This window comes from Argiope bruennichi, chromosome X1 (genome assembly GCF_947563725.1).
Source record: "Argiope bruennichi chromosome X1, qqArgBrue1.1, whole genome shotgun sequence".
In the NCBI taxonomy this organism is placed as follows: Eukaryota; Metazoa; Arthropoda; class Arachnida; order Araneae; family Araneidae; genus Argiope; species Argiope bruennichi.
In genome coordinates, this window is record NC_079162.1 from 114,818,361 (window position 1) to 114,831,828 (window position 13,468).

Consider the following 13,468-nt stretch of genomic DNA (forward strand, 5'->3'; position numbering starts at 1 on the left):
TTAACCGATTTTAAATCAATCCTTTTAAATCACAATTTTTCGAGAAGTTGATAATTTTTTCACTTTCCTTTACTTTTTATTTAATATTTTTAAAATGTTTTTTGTTTAATATATGTATTTATACACAATAATAATAAAAAATAACACTATTCACAACTTCTTCGGTTTTAAAAGGAAAGAGCATCAAACCCACGAATTGAAATAAAGAATTTTTCATCTGCCTTTTTGTTTTTGAGTAATATGAAATATTTAAAAAACTTTAATAAATTGAAACATTTATTTATTTAGCCATCAATGCCTCTTACCCAAATCATGTTGTATATAATTTCAAGCCCATGGATTCTGTAAAAATATTGCATAACTGTGCGACTTGATTTTGCCATCATCTATAAAATCCGGTAAATTTGAGGACATTTATGAGTATTCCTCTCTCTCTCTCTCACACACACACACACACACACACACACAAAACCGTGTCTGAAACTTCGCTAAATAAATATATATATGTCAAGGAAGTACATATATATTTTTTGTTGTTTTCTGAAGAACAACAACAACAAAAAATTTACATGACTGCAGTGTATAAATTAACAAAATATTTAACTTAATATATGAAATATAAATTTGATTTCCGGAAGTTAGTTGAACAAACGTGCAAAATCAAAATGATTGCTTCGGTTCAGTTGCCACAGATATTTAATTTTGTAACTTAGCAGGGTATTATCGAAATGCAAATCTGCGAGTCATTTTTCTTTCAAGCTTTTGAAACGTTTCAGAAGCGTTGAAGCATTTAAAATAACTCACGAAAATATGCTTCTTTATGTTTAATAGAAAAGAAAACTGTGTGGAAAATACTGATTTATAACCGCCTGAAATCTTTTGAATGATAGATGGAAATTGTTTAGAAGTTTCAGTTCGTGCAACAGTCAAACATTCATGAAATAGATTTTCTGAAGTTTGACTGATTCATTCTATTTATTTATTTTCCGCTTTGGGTTTTATTTAGTATTCTGACTTTGTTTTATTTCTTGATGGCCAGCATTCTGAATATAAAAAATAACATGAATAGAAGTTTCACAAACCATTCCAATTTAAATTTGTTTAATGAAGCTTGGATTTTGTTTTAATTGCATTAACAGCATATGCATTTTTAACAGAATAATGCATGGTTTTCATTTTTTGGTGATAGTATAATGACATTTTACCAAGATTATTTTAATCATCTTGAAAGCATTAGTAAACCTTTTGGTTGTCTCAGTTTAGAAAATTTATAGATGGAACGTTTATATATTTTTTCGAGAATCCAAAAGCGAAAAATACTTTTTGTGTATAGATACTCAAATATATAATATTACTTTCGTGTAGGCATTTTTTTAAGAAAATTGACTATAGTTTTAGAAAAAAAAAACTTTTTTATTTTATTCTTTATATAAATTCCAAAATTTATGAAAGAATGAAGTAATATTTTAGTAGATAATTTAGATGGTTCGATTCCATGACAGTTTTGAGAGCAGGCCTACAAAATGGCACAAATCAAAATTAAACGTAAAATAATTGAAAAAAAACCCCAAAAAGACGAGATATTTTTAACTTCTCAACAAGGAATGCCAGTAATTAGAAGTGTAATTTGATAAAAAAAAAAATCCTGCACTGCATTTTTAAGAGGTTTGAGAGTCTCATCTGAACAAATGATTAAACTGAGATAGTGAAAGTCTAAATAATTATAATTTAAATGGCACAGGTAAAAAGAAAAAGAGTTATTACAGTCATTTCAACTTCTTTTTTTGGTTTCAGAGAAACACATGCCAGCAATTTTTAATAGTAAATTTTTTTTATATTTATTGCAAAGAGATACGCTGAAATATTACACTTTTTATATTTATATTTTTTTTACAAATAGTAAAAAAATAATTCGTACTTCTGTGACTGGACGCAAAATTTTTCTTTTGAATTGATTGCTTATCCAGCATTTTTATTGAATGCATTATACAGAACGAATAAAAATACTTAGCACAAAGAAACAAAAAGTTATTTGAAAAACAATAATTAGGATAAATTTGTTATAACATATGAGCTATCATTCATGCAGTGCGATTCATAATAATTTAAATTACGATTAATAATTGAAGAAAACAAAATTTATTACAGATAATTTCTGTCAAACATTGTTACCTTTTGATAAATGGTTTTATAATTCCATTTTAAAGTTCTTTTTAGAATTTAATGCCTTATACAAAATTGTTTCATTGAAATTTTAATTATTAAATCGTTAAACATTTTTAAGAGATCAAAAAGTAGTAGTTTTTGAACAATTTACACAAAGCAAATAAAGTTTCGTTAAAAGAAAAAGAAATGGCACTTTCTTAAAATGAATTTCTGTGTTGTTTTCAAAATCATAATTATTTACAACTTTCACGCTTTCTTTGAAAATGTTTTATTTATTAAGCTCAATTTTCAAATAGTCGGTTAATGGAATTCAAAATTAACAAACAACAAAACGCACGGTAACAAAATTGCTGTTAACTCATTTCCTGACTTAAATGTAATTATTACTAAATAATTTTACGAGCCATTTTATAAACCTAAAAACTTCATGTTCCGAAAATCGTTTTAATTTTGACATAATGATGTTAAATGCGAATCAACGCATCACGACTGACAATTCGTTCTGATTTAAGAAACGTGAAGAGCACGTGGGAACTTCTTTTCTCACATAAATAGACAGCAACTGTGTATTAACATAGATCACCAAGTCAGCTACAACTAGCAATCATTAACTTTTTTCCTTTTTTTTTTTGCAATCCCAAACCTGTTATAAGTGAAGAAAACATTATGAAGCTAAGACTTACGAAATCGGTTAATAGTAGTACTATCCTACTAAGCTTTCTCTTTCAGTGTGTCCCGAAGATGCTTCTGTTATCAGTGCAGATGTCAATGCTTGTCACGAAACAGAGAAAGCGGTCGATTGCAATTTAGGCGATCGCAATTTACGATCTTAATCACATTGTGTCATCCTTGTCTTCCGAGAAATGATGTAATCAAACCGACACACTGGATTAACTTCACGGTGAACAATTTTCTCGCATCACTGAAATCATCACTAATGGAAGAATTAGGAAATGGACGATTCTATGCGAGCGGAATTTATTATTTGTGTTGGTAAACAACTGATTAGAAAACAGTTACTGCCATGTATTTATATCCGTGAATGAATTGTAAAAATAGGTTTTTGTGGTCAATTACGAACCTTTTACATGCATTTATTTTAATATTCTAGGAGGAATAAATCAAAATAGGAATCATTGAAATTCAATAGTAAATATCACGGTATTATATGGTTACCGGAAATTTTACTTAATTTATCAAGAAAGTTAAGATTTTTCAAAATTCGTCGAAGTTAAAATTTATAAACTTATTACTATTTTATAAATAGTGGATGTATAAGCGTGGATGCTGAATATTGTTAGTTTACCGAAGTTGCAAATGTAGGTAAACAAAGCTTATATTCAGTTAGTAAAATTTATTTCTTATCTATAGAAGCCAGATTTCCTGTATATTGACTATATATGGAATCTACTCTATGAAGTAGATCTTGTTGATCCTCTTGAAGTAGATAATGATTATAGATGGGGTCTACTCTATGAAGTAGATCTTGTTGATCCTCTTGAAGTATATAATGATTATATGTGGGATTTACTCTATGAAGTAGATACTGACAATATATGGGATCAATTCTATCACTTAGATCTTGTTGAGATATGGGATTTACTCTATGAAGTAGATCTATAATATATTCATGTAAGAATATGTTGAGTTTAAGGAAATAATATTAGCTTCTTTAGGGTTAAGATGCTCCTCTCTTTTAGGATTCTACTTAAAGCAATAATTTTAGAATCTAATGTTAGAATAATTCTTACAAATTAGAATTTAAAAGATTAAAACTAGCCATGTTTTACCTTACATACTATTAATTTTAATAAATATATGTTTTTACTAGATAACTATTTTTATAGACTATTCCAAAGACTATTCTCAAAATGACAACAGCAATAGAAAAATAGAAAATCATGCTAATTTATTATAAAGTAGTACTCAAACGAATGGGGATTTTTTTTTACTTAGAAAATAATGATACTGACGTGTAAATAATTCTTTTAATTAAATTCTTCTTGTGTTGGATGTTTATTTATTTTTTTTAATTTTATTTATGCGAAATGATTTTTACTGCCATTCATTTAAGTAAATGAACTAGGAATGGCTGCATTTCATTTATTTTAATCTCATTTATGATATAATGGATTCCTTTCAGTCATTGCGGAAACATTTCAAATCCCTTAATCTATTTAGAATGTTATTCAGCATAAAATGGATTATATAAATTTGTTAAAGAAAAATTCGACAACAACGTGATGGAAGGATTTTGTAAAGAAACGGAATGATTTAAAAGATAAAAACTGCGTTTTCTTTTAAATCGGCTAATCGTAAAATATATCAAAATATTTATCTCATTGTTGTTTTAATTCCTTTTACCACTAATTACCACATTTCTGAAAGCTGTAAGTACAGAACTCTAAATAAACAATTGAATATTTTATGTTTCCTCATATCTCTTCCTTTTTCTATGCATTAATTCCATTTTGTTTAAATGGTAAGGTAATTTAAAGGTAAGGTTTAATAAATTTTTAAAGGTAAAAGGTAAAGGTAATTTTGATTAATGTAGGTTAATTAGAATGTATGATGACAAATGTTTTCTCTAAAAGCACGAATTCTTTATATATGCAATAAAGATATCACTTTGTGAAATAAACCATGATAATCTTCATTGTATGCTTTGTACTGAAGTACTAAACAAATCTACAAAAACCAGTGATGGAATAATGCCAAAATTATGTATAAACTATTGAGACGTAATAACAGACTGCAAAGAAACAGTTATTGAATAAAGAACGCAGACCACCTGCTTATAAATAAAAGGTTTTGAAATTTTTGGGTTTTTTAAGGAAAATATTTCGAAATGCTTCCTGATTTTGCGATTGAGGAAGCCGACTACGTTCGAAGCAATATTTTTGAAAAATTGGATTTTTTAAAAATTATTTATGGTTTTTAGATGTATTGTCAATTATAAACACTATATATACAAAAAAATTATTTGGAAATATAATATATTTTGAGAAATAGGAAAATTTGTAGTAAATTTTAATGAAATTTAACCTAAACGGTTAACACTCTACACAAAATTGTAATGCAGCAATCCTATTTTTCTTTGTACAAAAGTTATAGAATATAATGATGAATGAAATGAACCAAAATCTAAGAAACATTTTGAGATGAAAAGAAATTATGGGTAAAAATGTACGTATATATACATTTTTTCCATAAATTTACAACTTAATTTTTCTAAAAATACCAATAAATGAAAACGTATTTCACCAACAATAAAACTTTTGGTCTATTTCATTGCCCACAGTATTTAAAAAACACGCTGAAATTTTTATGTAAATACCTCTATTAGTTTTTGAGATATTATGTTAACGGTGGATAATTTTTATAAAAATTAAAGTTTAAGAAAATTGAAATTAAAGAAATATTTTTGCTAAAAAATTATTTAAAATTATCCTGGATGATAGATCAGACCTTCCTTTTCCTAGAAAATACTATTTTGGAAAGTGGAAAGCCTGAACTATAAGAAATAATAATAAAAGAAGAATTCGCCAATGTGGTCGAAAACCAGTGTTTTTAACATAGTCGGATACCTTAAAGAAAAAAAGTGCCTGGATTATATTTCCGTAATCCTAATTCATAATTCATTTGGTAATATTTACTATGCGATTCCCAGTTTGCAAAAGTGAATTCTTCAAAGCTTTGTATATGAATTACAAGGTGTTAGATGAATTCAAAATAAGGGAGTTGCTAACTTACAGTTATAAATATAAGTTTGTCATAGCTCTTAAAATTCTTAATTTTTCAAAATAAGGAATTAGTTTCTGCTACTAGAGTGCTGAAAATTAAAGTAAGACAGATTTTCTAATGCATTGATATATAAAAATTTCGGTTTGGATGAAATAAAACGATCAAATTGATAAAAAATAGTAATTACTGCAAACCGAACAGTAGTTGATTGATGCTTCTATAACTGAGGGTAATTCAGAAAAAAAAGAATCATTTCATTCAGTTATAAAACTTCTTCATAAACACATAATGAAGCATATTATATTTCGAACAGATTAATTTTTTATATATTAGAAATATATAATTCGAATGCATAGAAAAATCTGATCATTGTATATTGCTCCAGAATTATGATGTGTGATTTATTGAGCGAAAACTAATTCATTTGATTTAATTTTATTCAGTGAAATCTATTAATGTCTTTTGTCATATTTCTAGAATCTCACTCATCCATATGAGAACGTTATTGAATTTTTAATGGATGTATATTTGTAACTGATTGTCATAAACATGAAGGATCAGTTTCGTCGCATGGCAGCTATGATTTATACGCAATCATCAATCAGGAAAACTCACATCCCGTGTTATTTATTCGCATTTGTTAAGGAAATTATGTGCAAAACAGTTCAAAAGAAAAGGATTTTGCTGTAAGATTTGGCATATTAGGAACAGATTAACTATTTCACTTTGAATATGAAGAATTTGAAATGCGATATGATTAATTATATTTGTAATGGATAAAAGAGCTTATAAATAAATAAATAACATATTATTATTCATAAGTTTAGGTTTATGACACACTGCGATATGGTGTTTCAAGCAGGAAATAAGAAGTTCAAAACAAGTCTTTTTTATGATATATATATTTTCAATGAGTATCTTTTTTAATATATATACTATTTTTATGCGATATTATTAATGAAATAACTTTTGCATATCAAACACATAAAATGTTTTTAAAGTGGGTTGAAATTATTATTTTGCACTTTTAGTTCCCTTACTTAAATTTTCGGAGCTTAAATACATACAAAAGTTTGATATATAAATGCAGATTTTTTTTTATAAATAGCGAACGATAGCAAAAGATAATACATATATAAAATACGAGAAGATAAACCTTTCCGTTGTATGCTTTGTATTTAAAGATGCTACAAAATCTAAAAAACAATACATGGAATGCGAACCCTTTTTTTACGCCATTTTATTTAAATATATATGTCAGGAATCTATTTTTATCGCAATTTTTCTAGTGAATGAACTGATTCGAAAGAATATCATTAAAGATTTAATATTTGATAATTCATATTTGAACTAATTTTTTAAAATATATTTTTTTTTTCGAAATTTATTGAAAATAATTATATCAAATAACTATAAAATTATTATAATAAGTATTTTTTAAATCATACAAATTGTTGTAACATTTGTCACTGCGTTTTTTTTATTTTTTATTTTTTTTTATTATTATTATTGAAAATCAATACGATATCAAATAATTCCTTTGCATGTAACTGTAACTGCATTTGCCGTGAGAGTAAGTTGGGATTTTTATGACTTACTTTATCTGCATGAATTAGGTAGTTCTTTAGAAGTTATTATTTCACTGACAATGTTACTGACGATTCGTTGGTGTTCAGCGTTTTACTGGTGGAATTACAAATGCGCAGTGTATTCCATTCGAAATTTTGTTTAATCATAGAAGACAACATACATATTATTTATAATTTTTTAGGAACATATTATAAAATATATATTATAAAAACGTTTGAATCTGAAACAACTGATTTAGAAACAACATAATATCTTATTAAATATTTGAAATGAATTATTTTTTAACTGCACGTATTTGTTTCAATTTATTAGGATTTATAGTCACGAAATTTTAGAAAGAAACAAGGTAAAAACGGAAAGTCCTTTTCCCTCAGATTAGCAACGAATGTGGAATATTTAAACGCACTTCAAAATTGAATAACTCAAGACCGATATTTTTATTGCCTCATATACGAAATAAGAAAAGTTAAGATACCTTAAACGTCGAAATTTCAACCTCAAAATTTTGTTGAGTCTCAACGTCTGGAACGTCACGGTTCCTCAAAACAAATTTTTGAAATTATATTTTTTTGTCAGTGAATATGGCCGTTTTAAAACCGAACAAACGAGACGATTGCCATGTAACATTTATACTAAAATTGTAGATCTGTAGAAATTTTAGTCTAAACTCAAATAAGAGATATCTGTTTGTCTGTCCATCCGTAAACATATGAGCGCAATAACCCCAAAATATTCAGTATGCAGTTTCATCACTAGAAATGCAGAATTTTCTCAAATTTTGAGCTATATATTTCTGTATCTATATAACTGTATCAAATTTTGAGCTATATCTTTCTGTATCTATATAATAGTATCAAATTTTGAGCTATATCTTTCTGCATCTATATAACTGTATCAAATTTTGACCTGTATATTTCTGTATCTATATAACTGCATCAAATTTTGAGCTATATCTTTCTGTATCTATATAACTGTATCAAATTTTGAGTTATATTTGAGCTATGAATTTACTGTCAGTCTTTTATTGTGTATTCATTTGCTTCCTTGGATAGCTCAAAACGAGCTAGATAAATGGAATATGCACTGATATTTTCATTAAAATTATGAACATATATCAAATTTTGGATACAATTAACCAACGGAAGCATTAATGAAATGCATTAATGAATTTCATCACAATACCAAAAATCATAAATCGAACCATTTTTTATAAATATACGAAAAAATGAAAGGAAGAAAAGTGTTACTTCTTTATAATTAAATTTTCCCTTAAAGATAGAACCAAAGAAGACTGAAAATGAAAATTATCTCAAGGAAGAAAATCACAAGAAAAGGGAAAAAGCAAAACAAAACAAATAATAGATTTCTTGCTCCAGAATGGTTTTTGTTTATGATTTACATTTTGAAAATTGCTGGGAAATCTTTAAATTGGAATTGAACAAAACTGGTATTCTGTGATGCAATTGGCAGAAATGCCAGTAACTCGATTTTGTATTTTTGCTGGATTAAAATACAGAACTGCAAATAATGGGCAAGAGAAAAGAAAAGACGTGAGAAAATAATAAAATTTCAAAAGCAATCAGACGTAAAAGATTCTTGAAGTCTTATTTACCTAGTTTCTAGTTATATTATTGGTTCATTCTTCCATTTTGAATGTGTTTTCTCTGCAAACTTCAGAGGAAATGTTAATAATTACGTTTCATTTGTTTGTTTGAATAAATGTTTGTACTAAGCTTCGAAGCTAATAAATCTTTTGTAATTTTTTTAAGCTTCAAAAATTGCTGTAACCTATCATCAAGTTTGGAAAAAAGGAGAATTTACTTGATACATTTACATCATAGCTGATAAAATATGAAATGTCTTATATATCTACGTGTAATTAGTAAATTAATATTTTTTGAATTTTTAGAAAGAGGGAAAATTAGAACTTGAACCTAAAATGATTCAAAATTCAATGCTGTAAACTTAATTGTTAATTATAAAAGGAATAATCTTGTCTTTATCATATTATTTCATATCCTGAAATAGATGCTCTCATTTAAGATGTTGAGACTAATGATATATATAAAGCTAAAAAAATTTGGCTAGAAAAGTCTCGGATTAAAATTAAAATTCATAAAACGTGCTAATAAAAGCGACATTATATTTCTTAGTAAAATAAATCTTCTTCCGATTTATATTTCTAAAGTGACTGCAAGTTGCCATAAAATTTAAAAACGGATAAAATTTAATTAAAACTTTAAACTCGCATTACTTAAATTATGAAATGTTTTTAAATGATTTCTAAATAGATATTTATAATATTTTTCATGAGTAGAATTATTAGATAATGAGTCTCGAATAATTTTTTTCTTTATGATATTTTATACCGTCATGAAATAATTACAGTTATTGAAGGTGGTGAGACAATTAATTATTGAGCTGTTTTTCTGAAGATTATTTTAAAAATTTAAATTTTATCTATGATTGTAGTAATGAAACTTAAGTGAAGAAAATACGCCATCTAGAAATTTCTATCACACAGAATGCTGAAAGACATTGAATACATAGAATGATATGACTGAAAAAATGTCGTTAATTAAAATTAAAATTCATGAAACATGGATACGTAACTTCTCGATGTTATATGAAATTTTGGTGGAAAAGAATGAATATATTCCAATACTAACTAATCGTCTTGGTGCCATCAGTTCGTCATATTCATTTTAAAGATGCTATATTTGTTCATATTTTTTTAAATGTCATTCATTTTGAATTGTGCAAATCACAAAAATTTTTCTTCGATCTTATAATAAAAAAATTGTTAAAATTTAACATCTAGTTTGAAAAAGATTTAAACAAAATCTATTTACCGATATTTTGGATACTAAGTGCAAATTTAAAAGAAAAGGAATTGCCTGTGACAAATGCCAAATAATTAAAAAAATATCAAAAAAAGTTGTTATTTAAAATAAAAAAATATAAAAAAAAATGTTATTTAAAATAAAAAAAAATAAAAAAAATTTGTTATTTAAGATTAAAAAAAAATATCAGTTAGCGATTATATTTTCGTCTATGGTATAATTATTTCTGTTATTTTATTATTTTAAATACATATATTAATTATTATCTTAAATTTTATATGTAAAGGATAAGTTTTAATTTTTAAGCAATTATTTTCTATTTTGCCATACAAAATTAAAACTTTGAAAGTGATATGTATTTGTAAAATACTTCAACAAGTTATCAATGCAGGATATCAACCAGTTCTTCTATTTAAAGGCATTGGCTTCCCAACCTTATCCTCTTATAGTTTTTGAAAGAAATGACAATTTCCTGAAGGCAAGTTAGCATGGTGAATTTACGCAGAGAATAACAAAATGAGCCATGTAATTTCAAAAATTAACGGTGAAATCCTGTGTTGCATAGTAAATATTCTAAATAGTAAATAATATTTTCTATAGTTCCTACAAAAATTGGTTTTTCATGAGGCAGAATATTTACGATACTATAATAGTGTATACTTTTATACTATAATCGTTTAGAATTTAAAATAAAATGATCCTAAAAGTTAAGAAACATCTATTTTTAGAGACAAAAATTAATTAAATAGGCATTATATATCCATTGATCAGATTTGCTTAATCCAGTTAAAAAGTTGGATTAATTCCTATAAAAATTGGTTTTTCACAAGACAGAATATCTTTGATTCTATATTATTTAAGAATTAAAAAGATCCCAAAAGTTTTGAAAATATATTTTTCGAGACAAAAATTAATTGAATAGGCATTATATATCCATTGGTCAGATTTGCTTAATCCAGTTAAAAAGTTGGATTAATTCCTATAAAAATTGGTTTTTCACAAGACAGAATATCTTTGATTCTATATTATTTAAGAATTAAAAAGATCCCAAAAGTTTTGAAAATATATTTTTCGAGACAAAAATTAATTGAATAGGCATTATATATCCATTGGTCAGATTTGCTTAATCCAGTTAAAAAGTTGGATTAATTCCTATAAAAATTGGTTTTTCACAAGACAGAATATCTTTGATTCTATATTATTTAAGAATTAAAAAGATCCCAAAAGTTTTGAAAATATATTTTTCGAGACAAAAATTAATTGAATAGGCATTATATATCCATTGGTCAGATTTGCTTAATCCAGTTAAAAAGTTGGATTAATTCCTATAAAAATTGGTTTTTCACAAGACAGAATATCTTTGATTCTATATTATTTAAGAATTAAAAAGATCCCAAAAGTTTTGAAAATATATTTTTCGAGACAAAAATTAATTGAATAGGCATTATATATCCATTGGTCAGATTTGTTTAATCCAGTTATAAAGTTGGATTTATTCCTATAAAAATTGGTTTTTCATAAACCAGAATATCTACGATTCTATAATCTTTTACAATTTAAAATAAAAATAATCGCAAAAGTTTCGAAACATCTATTTTTAGAGACAAAAATTAATTAAATAGGCATTATATATCCTTTGATCAGCTTTGATTAATCCAGTTAAAAAGTTTTATTAATTCATCAAAATTATTTTTGGAAAGAGAAAGATAAATCTGAATAAAACATACAAAGTGTACTTACCCCATAAAAATAAGCATTGTATCCTTTGCGAATTTAATATATGCCCTCGTATTTCCATGGCTGAAAACGAGACACAAATTTGGATCACTTTCTTGATAAATTTTCTCCACTGTAATAAAACTAACTCTCCTGTGAGCATCCGCACTTTATCATGACTTTTATTCCAAGTAATCTACTGATGTATTAAATCGTTCCGGAGTTTTCAGCATAAGAATTAACCGCCGAAGCATAATTTAAATTTATGGCCTGGTAAAAAAATGTTGAAAAATCAGAGAGCGCGGAGATTGTTAGGAGTAGCTAGCGATTAGAAATGTGGAATGCAACTGAAGTTGAACAAATAGAGTGGCTGGAGAAAGAAGAAAAAAACCTTCGAAAAACAAGAATGAGAAAATTCCCTACTACGATGACCGGAAAATCCCCAAAGCCTATCCAGTGAATGTTTCGCTCGGACATAGCCGAGGTGTCCTTGTCGAAAATTTGGTTTTTATGTAAGAGGTTAGGACGATGAAAAAGAATTTTTTTCATTCATTGTGTTATAAAAGTTGCTCCATTTCACGAAAGACTGGATTTCGACTATTTTAAGAAGCTAAGTCTCGTAGGAGCTCTAAAATGTTCGCTTTGTTTATCGCAAAGAGAAGGAAATTCATTAGTAAAATAAAAGGGATTTTGTTGAAACCAGCATTTTATATCATTGATGAGATGTACTTCGAAATTAAGAAATGCCTGGATCGTAATTTGTGTTTCATTTATTTATTTCGCAGTTTGAAAAACGTAATTGTTGTTTTTAATAAAAACAAAATTGTTTTTATAATTGTTAAAAAAACGTTCTCAATATTAATTAGAAATATAATTAACCTTTTCTAATTTCTAAAACATCCTGTATAATTCTAAATGTTGATTGCACTTGCAAGCATGCCCAATTAAACTACGAAATATTTTTTTTCCGTAGTCAAATGAAAGGGAATCAATAAAAGTTTATTGATTACCTTTGATGATTTAAACAATAATCAATTCTGATTTAAGTCATAATAAAAACTATATCAAATTCCTTTGAGTTAAATTAAAATAAATTAGTTACAAAATTAAAAATTTGGTTAATTAGATATCTGTGATACTTTTCTTACTTTGTCTATTAAACAAAAAATGTGAATATGGCATTCTAATCTGCATATATATCAGTATATTGCTTCGAAAATTAATAAGAATTATTTCTTAATGCAGCATTATGACTGCAATTATATAGTAAGTCACAAATCAATTTTATAATCCTTGAAAAAGGCGAGGAAATGCGAAAAGTTCAAATTGATATTTTAGGGGGACTAAAACTATAATGTAGTTCTTAATTATAGAAGAATCTTAAGGAAATGGTTAGTAAAATGATTGCA

At 26.3% G+C, this 13,468-nt stretch overlaps 1 protein-coding gene across 1 annotated transcript in view; it reads right to left on the reverse strand.

Moving 5' to 3' along the window:
* Positions 1–12,406, reverse strand: part of LOC129958990 (mucin-2-like) — a 68,881-nt gene extending 56,475 nt beyond the window's left edge. The window contains exon 1 of the mRNA XM_056071758.1: positions 12,084–12,406. Coding sequence (XP_055927733.1) covers positions 12,084–12,222 — 139 coding nt within the window. The 5' untranslated portion in view covers positions 12,223–12,406. The remainder of the gene's footprint in view (positions 1–12,083) is intronic.
* Positions 12,407–13,468: the final 1,062 nt, after the last annotated feature.